The 12,777-nt window shown below is 47.7% G+C and overlaps 1 protein-coding gene across 1 annotated transcript; it reads left to right on the top strand.

Annotated features, from left to right (window-relative positions):
- Positions 1-3,224: 3,224 nt before the first annotated feature.
- Positions 3,225-11,619, top strand: LOC123044568 (eukaryotic translation initiation factor 4G). The gene is made up of 12 exons (NM_001426747.1): positions 3,225-3,444; positions 3,599-3,801; positions 3,914-4,089; positions 4,196-4,339; positions 4,520-4,584; positions 4,694-4,753; positions 5,018-6,499; positions 6,593-6,794; positions 6,878-9,692; positions 10,249-10,443; positions 10,519-10,866; positions 11,027-11,619. The coding sequence occupies exons 2-11, from the start codon at positions 3,647-3,649 to the stop codon at positions 10,850-10,852; spliced, it is 5,628 nt and encodes a 1,875-aa protein (NP_001413676.1). The 5' UTR covers positions 3,225-3,444; positions 3,599-3,646; the 3' UTR covers positions 10,853-10,866; positions 11,027-11,619.
- Positions 11,620-12,777: the final 1,158 nt, after the last annotated feature.

Below are 12,777 nucleotides of genomic sequence, written 5' to 3'. Positions count from 1 at the left end.
GGGATGCATGGAGAAGCGCCATGACATCTTGCGGAAAGCTTCACCCAGACTCAAAGAGACGGAAGAATACTTCATGCCCGGAAGCTTACCTGTGCAACCGCAAGTCACTATGGGCTCTGGCTTGGTTGACCTTAGTTGTGACTCTGGCTGGGACGGTGCTAGCAGATGTAGAACTACGGTAGGATTGGATGAGCACCGGACAGTGGTCAGAGGAACTCTTCGGAAGACCATGTTTCGGTCATCTTGTTCTCAAACACCCTGAAGTGCGAGAACGTAAAGAGAGGGATCGAATCTTGCGGGTAAAGTGTACAAACCTCTGCAGAGGGTTTAAACCTAATCGATTAGCCGTGTCCCCGGTTACGGACAATTTGAGCATCTGGACTTGGATCTATCTCGGAACTCTCAACACCGGACTGATAACTTAATTGTGGGCAACTTATGATGATTTTGGGCTATGAGACATCGGTTGGCGGAACCATGTCATGATAGAAAACTCCATAGTACAGACTTCATTTATTCCTTTGATGTAGGGAAAACAAATCAGCTTTTACGCAAACAAAATTCAGATACAGAGCCACAAAGCCATAATGCATATAGTATAGTTTTATCATCTGTTCTTTTTATTGTGATCTTGCCGGTACATTCAATGTACTGACCTACACGGCTGCAACGTATCATGTTGCAGATATTTCCTCGACGAGTAAGAATTACGATACAGGGTTACGGTCTACACTCAACCTGCCGATGGCGTTGATGGGACTCCACACCCGTTTGATTGTTTTCGCTGAGTATTATGAGGTATATATCATTTTACGTTATTTATACATGTGATTGCACTTTGATATATACATTGATGTACTGTGTGTGCCAGCATACTGATCCAGGGATGGCACAGTAACACAGAGGCTTGACCGTCTGAGGTCGGGTCGCTACAACTTTGCCTTTTATTTTTTACTTTGCATCTATCTATCAAAAATACCAAAAATATTATTTATCATCTCTATCAGATCTCACTATCGTAAGTGACCGTGAAGGGATTGACAACCCCTAACCGTGTTGGTTTTGTGTAGGTACGAGGGACTTGTGCGTGGTCTCCTACTGGATTGATACCTTGGTTCTCAAAAACTGAGGGAAATACTTACGCTACTTTGCTGTATCATCCTCTCCTCTTCGGGGAAATCCAACGCAGTGCTCAAGAGGTAGCACCCACCCGCTCCCGTCACGCGTCGCCTGGCATGCAGCCTCCCCGCCGCCCCGCTGGGGCTATAAAAGGCGACCCCCTCCCCACTGGTGAACGCCACAACCTCCCCCTGCATCCGCCTCACAAAAGCAGCCCTCTCCCCCCTTCCCGCCGACGAGCAAATATGACCAAGAGGTTTTAGGCGACGGCGCGGCGGCGAACGGCTTCGGCCACCGCCACCTCCAAGAGCCGGAGGCGCGCCTCCTCTATGAGGCCGAGTACCCGGCGCCGCCAGACATGCGCGTGCCTGGGGCGTGGAGGCTGAGCGCCGGCGGCGTCCCGGTGCCACAGGTGCCCGAAGGGGTGGCACGGTAGTCGGAGATCGCCCGCATCCGCTCTTCCCTGATGGAGGAACTGCGGGACGAGCTGAGGCATGTGACCGACAGTGAAACACTGTGGACGATGTACTTCGAGCGCCGCCGCGAAGAGCAGATCACCTCCATCAACAGTGTCATTCCCTGCGGCCGCCTCAACGCCGAAGGACATCGCGAGTGGTGGGGCGTCCCCGGCCGCACCCTCGAGGCTGTCCTCGACCACATCGAGACCGGCAACGTGCCGCGCCTCAAGTACCCGGCGCGACCGTCCTTCTTTCGCCGCCGCGGTAGTTCCTGGACGCCGCAGCGAATGGAGCCGACATCCCCGTCGTTGGGCTCCGGCTCGCTCTCCTTCGGCTCGCCGGCTCTCCGTCCCGTCAAGCCAGAGCCGGAGGAGACACCGAAGCGGCGCCCTCGTCATCAACGAGGGTGCCCGCTCCTCCCCGCGCTCCCTTCGCCTGGTCCGGTTGAAGCCCGAGCTGGTCCTGCTCCCCGTGAAGCCGGAGCACGTCGACATGGTGGCCCTCGACAACGAGGCCGCCCTAAAATGGGCGAAGGAGGACTACGTCCACGAGCAGGTGCGCCGCCAGCGCCAGGCGTACGCGGAGCTCCAGGCCCGGCGACGCGGCCGCGAGGAGGGCGGCGTCATCGTCCTCGACAGCGACGAGGAGGGCGAGGCCGGGCCGTCCAGTGCTCCGCGCGCGTCGGTGACCCTGGGCAGGGGTGCAGCAGGGACGGGGGTGGCTCCGGCGGGGAACGCGACAACAACGACGACGGCGGCGGCGGCGACTACATCCGCTTCTACAGGCTTCTCGGCATGTAGATGGCGGGCGGTGGACGCGGCGTAGTGGCTAGCGTAGCTTGGCGTAGTTTGCCGTAATTTGCATGTTTTACTTTTTTTTTACAAATTTTGATGAAATTTCGCCGAGTTCGTACCAGATCACCAAGTTTGCACGTAATTTCGCCGAACTCGCGGCGACCTGGTGGGCGACGACTGGGGACGGAGTCGTCCCCAAGCGCCAAACTTGCGCCGGTTCGCCCCCAGGCGGCTTTTTTCGCCGCCCTGGAGGGCCGAAGGGCCGGAGATGCTCTAAGTCCTCATGCTAGCGCATCTGACGTGACAATTTCAGGACAAGTCCATTGAAGGATAATGTTGGAGATGCCCTTATATGATTATTATAAATGTTTTTTTGCGAACCAACCTGTTGTTGGATGGTTAGAGAGACTGTGGTAACCCAGCCCACCAGGGTTCAAGTCTTTCGGAGGTGCTCATAGAGGTATGTTGTGCGTGCGTGCATTCATAGGGGGTGAGTGTATGCACTTGTATATGAGCGCTTGGGTCTGTGTTATGTTCAAAAATGTTTTTGTCGAGGGAAATATAGTTAAACGCTTTACGTAACCGTAAGGAGCACGAGCAGGAGAAAAGAGTGTCCGGAGCGCACACGCGTGCCTAGCCTACAACTCCAGCGAGTACACGGGCGGCTAGTAGAGTCCTAGAGGCCAAGGCGAGCGACCAAAGCGGCGCCCCGGACGAACGCCAGCCATCCAATCGCATCTGATCTGGCCTCCTTGACCTGACCGCTCAAGGGTCTTTCTCTCTCTCTCTCCTAGTCGGAACTAAATCAAATTAAATTAAATCGGAATCGGTTGGGGATTAGCAGTCGAGATTTCCGGTTGCTTATTTCGTCGGTAATTCCAACTCGTATCGCCCCCGATTTGCTGCCCTGCCCTACTACTTGTGCCCGACGTGTCGCCTCTCCCCCTTCGCTTCGCTCCCACTTCTCCCCCCACCCCTCCAACCCAAACCCATCTCAGCTCGTCCGTCCCCCTCGTCTTCGCCACTGGACACGACCGCAAACCCTAGGCGCCGCCGCCCTCCGAGGCCCCAAGGTACGCCCGCCGCCGACCACCTAGACAGGCCGCGCCGCGCCGCGCCGCGCCATGTGGCGGCCCCGAGCCAGGGTTGTTCCTTTTCGTTTCGTTTTCGTGCGCGGGCGGATTTCCCGGCGATTTATTTCTGGGTGGTTCGTTGTGATTGGATCAGGGGAATTAAACTAGGAGGAGGAGGAAATCGAAAGGGAAGAGCGGATTTATGTCCCAGCGAGGGGACAGGGGCGAGGGGCACGCGAGGAGACCCGGCGGCCGCTCTAACAGCTTCGGCGGCCACCGCGGAGGCGGAGTCGGCGGCGCGGGCAAGGGCGCTGGGGGCCCCTCCGGCGGCCAGCCCCCCCTCTCATCCAACCGCAGGTACCTGCCGTTCGACCCCCTTTTCTCCTGATGATTCCGTGATGCTATCTGATTTGATCCTATGATGACGGAGAAGCTAGGGTTTTAATGTGACCTTGGATCTCGATTGCAGCTTCAGGAAGCCTGGCAATGGCCATGGCGCTCACCAGAGGGTGGTGAACCAGCCAGACACCACTGGCTTCCAGCCCGCCCCGGCACCTGGGCCCCTGCAGACGCCTCCGCGCCCTCCTGCGCCTCAGAACGCGCCTGTCCATGTTCCTGTCTCTGCGCCACGGCCCCAGCATCATGGTGATTCCATGCTCCATTCTGCTGTGTTGTTGCATTGCAATTGGAACGAAGCAAAACTGCTAATTGACGTGTTTTTGTTGTTTGCATGCATGTTCTCAATGGGCAGATTCACCCGGATTGCAAGCACCCTCCATGTCACCTCCCAGTGAAAATCCAACATATATACCCCTGCCAAAGAATATTCCTCGGGCTGGCCCCAAGGCACCACCAAAGAGCTCCAATGCACCGGCTCCTCAGGGTGCGCCAAAAGGTTTGGTTCACTTCTCCTTTTGCACTTTAGAAATTGTATATGTGATGACTAATATGTGCTGTGACCATCTGCGGTGGTGGTGCGCACCTTTTCTGTAGGTCATTGTTCGGATAGTAGACATGCATGTTGAACTGCCTGGTAACGTTCTGCTGCTTTTTTTGTGTTCTTTTTTTGTTTCAGGAGAATCATCAAAGGGATTTAACTTGCAGTTTGGTAGTATAAACATGAACATGAATGGTCTCCCGGTATGTTGTGTTCCCTATCTTTTCCAGCTTGCATCTCGAGGTTCAAATTTCTTCAGTTTCTGGTTCTTTTCTGACTTACGGTTCTAATTTACAAAAAACTTCTATGTAGCAATTTCCTGCTAGGACAAGCTCAGCTCCTCCCAATTTGGATGAGCAGAAACGTAATCAGGTATCTTGTACTTATTCCCTGCGTAATTATTTCTTATTTTATGTTAGCTAGATGCATAGCTGTTCTTTAGAGGTAGTCAATCTTTGCTGGATGTAACGTGTTGTGGAAAATTATCTTTGTTCCTGTGAATTATCCAGTTTCTGGAGCCTTTAAACAAGCGTTTTTCTTGTTTATGTTTATTTAATATATATTGTAATAGTAGTCTTGTTAGGTTTCAACATTTGAAAAGAATCTATTATCACGTTATCTTTCCATGCTCTTCAGGTACTTTCAGATGGACCTAAGGTTGCACCATCTATGCCTGTACCACCAGCTCTAAAACAGCCACATCCCACACCACAGCAGCAGCTGCAGCAACAGCAGCATCCCCTGCCGCCGCAGCAGCATCATCCCCCACCGCCGCAGCAGCACCATCCCCCGCCGCCGCAGCAGCACCATCCCACGCCGCCGCAGCAGCAGCAACAGCCCCCATCACAGCAGCAACCACTGCCACAGCAACAGCAAACGAGGAAGGATGCTCTTGGTCCTAGCCAACCTAACACCCTGAACACTCATGTTCCATCCCAAGTGAAGAGAGATGTGCATGTTGCTCCTTCAATTCAGAATTTTGCACCACAGAGACCCTCTGTTCAATCTTTACCGGGGATGGGCATGCCGATGCATTTTCACCATCAACCACAAACAGTCCCATTACAGTTTGGTGGTCACAATCAGGGAGTTGTCCCAAGCTCAATGCAGGTGTCCATGGGATTGCCTGGTGGCAATGCATCCCAGGTTCAGCAGCAGATGTATGTCCAAAATATGCAGCAACAAATGCATCAGCAAATGATGCATCAAGGACAAACCATGATGTATCCGTCTGTTGCTCATCCAATCCCTCCTCAACTGGGCAATGTTAATTTGAACATGGCTTCACAGTATCCTCAGCAACAGCAGAATAAGCTTGTTGCTCCTCGAAAGAGCAGTAATATCAAAATTACTGATCCAAACACTAACAAAGAAGTGGTTCTTGGGCGGCCTTCACCTAATGTAGCAGCACAACCGCAGCAAGTCAGTGGTGTTGCAACTCAGCCTATGGTTTACTATACTAATCCACAGCAGACCTCGTATAACCAGTCAGGCACGTATTACTCCGGCACTGCTGGTGTTGTTCCCACTGGATCACAGGGCAGGTTTGGTTATCCTGCCACTCAAGCTGGTCAATCAATTCCTTTCATGAACCCTTCTATGTCAAATACTGTTCCTGCCAGCCACAAGGACAACATAGCTGGGCCTGCACCATCTGGTCAGTCCCAACTCATAGGCAAACCACAAGGTGGGTTGCACATGGAGAAACCTGTTCCCTCGGTCAAGATAAGTATGCCTGCAGGTAGATCAGACGCTTCTAAATTCAGGGTCGCTGACCATGCGGTACAACATCGACAAAAGGATAATGAAGTTATTTCTGGTGCTATGGTTTCGAATAAACCAGTTAGTGAGAAGGAGAGCAAGGCACCATCTATCCCAGAGAAGCACTCCAAGGAAAGTAAAGCACCATCTGCCGTGGAGAAGCATCCCACTGCGGTGACTCAACCCTTACCGATTCAAGCTGCAAAGCCAGAAACTGATGCAGCGACTGCAAATTCACCCTCATTCTTGACCGGAGCTGATGAAAAGAAAGAATCCCTTCCAATGACTGATTCACTTAAGGATAACAAGAAAAATGCAACTAGAAATGACACAAAGAATTTGCCGCAACAACCACAGGTACACTATTCTCGTTTCCTATTCCTAGCACTGGTTTTGCATTTTAGCATATGTTTTCTTTGCTTAACATACTCACATATTGCATCCATTCAGTCTGCTTCCCCTGCCGAAGAGTTGAAGGGGCAAACTTCTGTGAAGCTTGGTGATGATGTGGTTGGTCACATGGAAACCAAGAGCTTCGATAGTGAAAAGGTGGATTTAACCAGCAAGGTTTCAGGCTTAACATCAGCAACATCTGAAAGTAGTATTTCTCCTATTCTTGGTAAAAGTGAAGCTGACAGCACATCAGTAAATGGTATGCACTCTATTTTTTGAAAGGTTAATGAAAGAATCAATGAATTGCGTCTTTTTGATTTTCTAACATGTTTGCATTGCCAGCTGCTGATGTTCCTGCCATGGTAATCAGCTCTGCAAAATTGTCCTCTGCGAGCACTGGGGAGCCCCAAGCAGTAGAAAGCTTAGGTGTTGCTGCTGTTAAATCTAAGGAGATTGAAATAACTCACCAAATTTCACCTGAATCTAGTGATGGCAAAATTATGTCTGATTCTACTGAAAATGAATCACATGACTTCACGGTGGACTTGGCTGAGCAGGCATCATTGGCAACTTCAAAGCCTGGTAATTCAGATGCAACATCTTTTGTAACTGACCCGCAAGAGCTACCCAAGGAGTGCACAACATCTGTACCGGAGGACCACAGTTTGATGAATACATCACATAATAAGGATACCCAAACTTTATCAGCTTCTGTGGATGCCAGCGATGTGTCTGAGGTCAATTCTGGAACCTCATCAGAGTCTACCAGCCAAAGTACCAACGATAAAGATATCAGAAGTAGCATTCAGGAAACTGGATTAGCTGTTTCTGGTATTACTCCTGGCATGTTGCCTGTGAATCATTCAGTTGCATCTGAGGGGCAAGTCAAACATGCAGATGGAGCGAAGGATGAGTCTAGTACTGAGCAATCAAGTGCCGTACCAACAGGTTCTGTTAGACCCTTATCAAGGGAAAAACCTACTGCAGAGCTTGCCCGAACAAAGTCTACAGCTGGGAGAAAGAAGAAACGGAAGGAAATGCTTTCAAAAGCTGATGCTGCTGGGAGCTCAGATCTGTACAATGCATACAAAGGACCACAAGAACAGTCTGAGAGTGTTGCCACATCAGAGGGTGCTGATAGTTCTTCAACAGTCGACGGGACACATGTGCTGCCTGAGGAATCAGAAAGGGAGGCGATGTGCGAGGATGATGGAAAGAAAAAAGTTGAGCCGGATGATTGGGAAGATGCAGCAGACATGTCTACTCCAAAGCTGCAAAGTTCGGACTCTGGAAACCAGGCTAGTGCAGTTCAATTGCCAGATTCTGATATGACTGAAGCTAATGGCCGAAAGAAATATTCTCGTGATTTTCTGCTAACTTTTGCACATCAGTATTCTAGTCTTCCTGTTGGCATCCGGATGGATACTGTCACTAGTACGCTATTCAAAGATTTGGCAGGAAAATCCTATGTTATTGATCGGGAACCTCACCCAAGTTCTGCAAGGGGATCTGATAGACCAACATCTCGTGGTGATCGCCGTGGTCCTGCTATGGATGATGATAAGTGGTTAAAATCAGGTGTTCCTTACAGTCCTAACCGTGATGCCCACATGGACTTGACAAACGGCCCAGCAATGAATTACCGTGGCGGCCCAGGAGGCACTCATGGTGTTTTGAGGAATCCACGTGCTGCACTCCTTGTGGGACCACAATCCAATGCTCCTCAAGTACCCCGCAGTGGCTCTGATGCAGATAGATGGCAGCAAAAGGGTCTGATCCCATCTCCTGTTACACCCATGCAAGTAATGCACAAAGCCGAGAAAAAGTATGTTGTCGGCAAAGTTTCTGATGAGGAGCAGGCAAAGCAGAGGCAGCTGAAAGCCATTCTGAATAAACTGACCCCACAAAACTTTGACAAGCTTTTTGAACAAGTGAAAGAGGTGAACATTGACAATGTATCAACTCTTACTGGGGTGATTTCACAGATATTTGACAAAGCTTTGATGGAACCAACTTTCTGTGAAATGTATGCCAACTTCTGTTCCCATTTGGCTGGTGCCCTGCCAGACTTTAGTGAGGACAATGAAAAGATTACATTCAAGAGACTGCTATTGAACAAGTGCCAAGAGGAGTTTGAGAGGGGAGAAAGAGAAGAAGCTGAAGCAGATAAAACGGAGGAGGAAGGTGAGATTAAGCAAACGAAAGAGGAAAGGGAAGAAAAGAGAGTTAAAGCTCGAAGGCGCATGCTGGGTAATATTAGATTGATTGGAGAATTGTACAAAAAGAGGATGTTGACAGAGCGCATCATGCATGAATGCATCAAAAAATTGTTGGGAAATTATCAGAATCCAGATGAGGAGAACATTGAAGCACTATGCAAATTGATGAGTACAATTGGAGAGATGATAGATCATCCAAAGGCTAAGGAACATATGGATGCATATTTTGATAGAATGCGCAACCTGTCAACCAGTCAACTGATATCTTCCCGTGTTAGATTCCTGCTCAGAGATTCAATCGATCTCAGGAAGAACAAATGGCAGCAAAGGCGTAAAGTGGATGGCCCCAAGAAGATTGATGAGGTTCACAGGGATGCAGCTCAGGAAAGACATGCTCAATCGAGTAGGTCTCGTGGTCCAGTCGTTAGTTCTCTTCCAAGAAGAGGGGCACCCTCTATGGATTACGGCTCCCGTGGCTCAGCAGCACCATTGGTATCTCCAGGTCCTCAGCAACGAGGGCGTGGATTTGGTAATCAAGATATTCGGTATGAGCAGGAAAGGCATCAGTTTGATAGAACTGTTCCCCTTCCCCAGCGTTCTGTAAAGGACGAAGCTATCACTCTTGGACCACAAGGTGGCCTAGCTAGGGGTATGTCTTTAAGAGGGCAGCCACCGGTATCAAATTCTGAACTTCCTAGTGTTGTTGACCAGCGCAGGATTTTATCTGGTCCTAATGGGTACAATTCTGTGCCTTCAACAACAAGAGAAGACACTAGCTCTAGAATTCCAGATCGATTTTCTGGGAGAATAGCAACTGCTGCACAATCTGCTAGTTCTTCACACAGACCTGCCAGCCAGGAGGGTCGTTCAGGAAATAAATCATACTCTGAGGAGGAATTGAGAGAGAAATCTATTGCAACCATCCGGGAATATTATAGGTAATATACTTTCTAACTAAGTGTTCGCATAAGATATTTCTTCAGCACACACCTGACTTGAGCTTAGATATTATAGGTTATACTTTCAAGGTGATGCCTGTCTTACTATTTAAGTCTATTATATTTCTTTGGAACACATGTATGATAATAATGTGCTACTATCGGCAACTGGTAATTTGTTGTAGTACTACTGCTGTGAGACTATGGAGTCATGATTTGTTGTTATTAGACTCTTAGTACTTCGTGCCTTTCAGAGTTTATTGTTGTGAAATTCTCGTGTGCGAGTTGGTAACTTTTTGCCAAGGGTCCAAATTCAACACCTTAGAATCAGAAAGGATACAACTTTACTTTTCATAAAATATATAGACCCTACCACAAAATGGAGGGTATGTAACCACTTCCTAATAGTTTACTTCAACTTGTAAGTCTATTTTATTTATGAATGACTATTTGGGATTTTTTTTTTGTTGACTAGTGGCCTCTGTTTTCTTCTGAAAAAGTATGAACGTGCCAAGTTTCCATTATGTCGTGTGCTAACATGTTATTGTTTTGGCAGTGCGAAAGATGAAAAGGAAGTTGCATTGTGTATTGAGGAGTTGAATGCTCCGAGCTTCTATCCTTCTCTTGTATCACTTTGGGTAAATGATTCCTTTGAGAGGAAAGATATGGAAAGAGAGTTGTTGGCAAAGCTCTTTGTCGGGCTTTACAATGGTGGATATAATTTATTGAGCAAGCCTCAGCTCATTGAGGGGTGAGTCCCTTTGTCCTTGCATTTGCCCATTGATGCTCACTGGCGAGTGCTGGCTAACTTTGACCATATTTGTAGGCTTTCATCCGTTCTTGCTTCATTGGAGGATGCTCTAAGTGATTCTCCAAGAGCGGCAGAGTATCTTGGACGTCTTCTTGCAAGGTTTGTGGTGGAGAAGATACTGGTTTTGCAAGACGTAGGTAAATTGATTGAAGAAGGCGGAGAGGAGCCTGGACACCTTGTGCAGGAAGGCATCGCAGCTGATGTCCTTGGCGCAGTCTTGGAGTGGATCAGAACAGAAAAGGGGGATTCCTTCTTGAAGGAGGCCAAGACAAGCTCCAATCTCAAGTTGGAGGATTTCAGACCGCAGCATCTTAAGAGGTCAAAGTTGGATGCCTTCATGTTGACTTAAGTGTTTGTTGCTAGGTAAGCCGTTCTAGTACAGGCAGGCGTCTTAGAATTGCATACCAGTTAGCTCTTTTTTCTGTTGGTGATAGAGTAATAATCAGCTAGAGTACATGCATGAATGTGAATGAATATCGTGGGTGTCAAATTACAAAGATCTAACTTGATGTCTTATCCTCAGCTTATTACCAATTCATGGGTGTTGTCGCCAAGGAGTTGGTCCCATGTCTTTGCACCCAGCCACCCCACCTTTTTGATCGAAACAACTGCAAATATACCCATCAGATGCTTGCTAGGCGACCATTGTATTCGAGGAGCCCCTTCCTACTGTGAAGTGAAGAAGAAGATGATGTATTCCGTTCTACTGTTGAGACTTGTTAGTGGTGGTAATTTATTGTTGCGGATGGACACTGGTTGTTGCAGGCAGCTGGGTGCTATTTCGAGTTGGCTCCCGTGCGCGTCTGTCTGGGAATATTTTGTGATCATGGAGGGGTAGAGGTTAGTTAACCAAATATTTGTCGGGACTAGGAGGAACACTAGGGTTCGACTTGATGCCTCCCGTGGCTTCTGGCCAATATCCTTTGTGATCAGACTTTAATACTCGGTTAACTTGGCGGCATTTTCCTCATGTCATATTATCATCTTGTTTATATATATTCTTGCAAGTCGCTGCTATTTTTTGTATCGTTTTACTTTTTTGGGCTCGCGCGTCTAGCTTGGTTGCGCACTCCCTTCTGTTGTTTCTCAACTTGCTTTCTTCTCGCATGTGATGCATTCCTAAATATAAGTCTTTCAAGAGATTTCACTATAGACTACATGCGGAGCAAAATGAGTGGCTTATACTTTAAAAGGCGTCTATATACATCTGAATGTAGTTTCTACAGTGGAATCTCTAAAAAGACTTATATTTAGGAATGGAGGCAGTATATGTGATAAAAAAATGATCGTGGCACTATAAAAAAACAAATAAGAACTTGGGACTGCTGGACCATTTGGCTCACTTTTTGCGGTAGTTATTGTTTACCCCATTGTTATTCTAGCAATCTTAAACAACAACAAATTTCTTGCAAATTTTCATCACGAAATAACATTCGTGGAGGTTGTGGCAACAACAGAATCAACACTAAGAACATTTTCTGGAGCATCATTTTTGTATTTTTTTGCCAAGACTTGCACGAGTGTCATTTTATGATTTTTTTTAACAAATAAGCGCTTATATAAACGTTCATGCACACACATGCTACTCCTATGAGTAAATGCGAGCATCATGGTGGGCAACCATCCTAACTAACCTGAGCACCAAAATGGCAGGCCCTAATATGGCGAAGTTCAGGTAACCTGAACACTGAAAGTTATACAAGATTTGGCGAAGGTGAAAAGATGCATGATGATTCATATATAATTTGTTTCCAAGTAGAAAGAAGGGTTTACAATAGCGCGTTGAGTTTGGTTCCAATTAGTGGACATATCTTCAGGAATTGTATGAGGATACTGGAAGCAGTACAGGTTGTACTAACTGAAAAGATAATCTTCTGCCATTTGCGCGTGAGTTGTACTACCAATGCTTTTTTAGCGTCTGCAGTTAGTCTGAAACCCTCGACTTGTTTTCTGATTCATTTAGTTTTTGGATTCATAATGAAAATAAATCTGGGTTTGTCCTCATACCCAATCTGGGATTTTGATATCCTACTACCACACATTTCCACACGCTATCGTAGTGATGAAAATGGCAGGCACGAATTTTTGCAAGTATTTAAAAGATTTGTCAAATGCAGCCACAATATATTTTAATTTTTTTTATGATATTTTCCATCTTTTTTGAGCTTGAGCTCAGTTTATCCATTTCCTATCACTTTCTCGTTCTACCACCGTGACCTTAAAGCGGCTAAGCTAGGGCTGCTACTGTGCATTTGAAGTGCCTCGCGTGAGTTT

The sequence above is a fragment of the Triticum aestivum genome, chromosome 2B (assembly GCF_018294505.1).
Source record: "Triticum aestivum cultivar Chinese Spring chromosome 2B, IWGSC CS RefSeq v2.1, whole genome shotgun sequence".
Taxonomy (NCBI): domain Eukaryota; kingdom Viridiplantae; phylum Streptophyta; class Magnoliopsida; order Poales; family Poaceae; genus Triticum; species Triticum aestivum.
This window is presented reverse-complemented; position numbering and strand designations above follow the sequence as displayed.

What these genes read in the sequence shown, in the direction of transcription:
- LOC123044568 (NM_001426747.1), top strand. Translation starts at nt 3,647, where the DNA reads ATGTCCCAGCGAGGGGACAGGGGCGAGGGGCACGCGAGGAGACCCGGC. An exon ending in CCCCTCTCATCCAACCGCAG is followed by an intron (nt 3,802 to 3,913) that starts GTACCTGCCGTT and finishes TCTCGATTGCAG; the next exon opens with CTTCAGGAAGCCTGGCAATG. An exon ending in ATGAGCAGAAACGTAATCAG is followed by an intron (nt 4,754 to 5,017) that starts GTATCTTGTACT and finishes CATGCTCTTCAG; the next exon opens with GTACTTTCAGATGGACCTAA.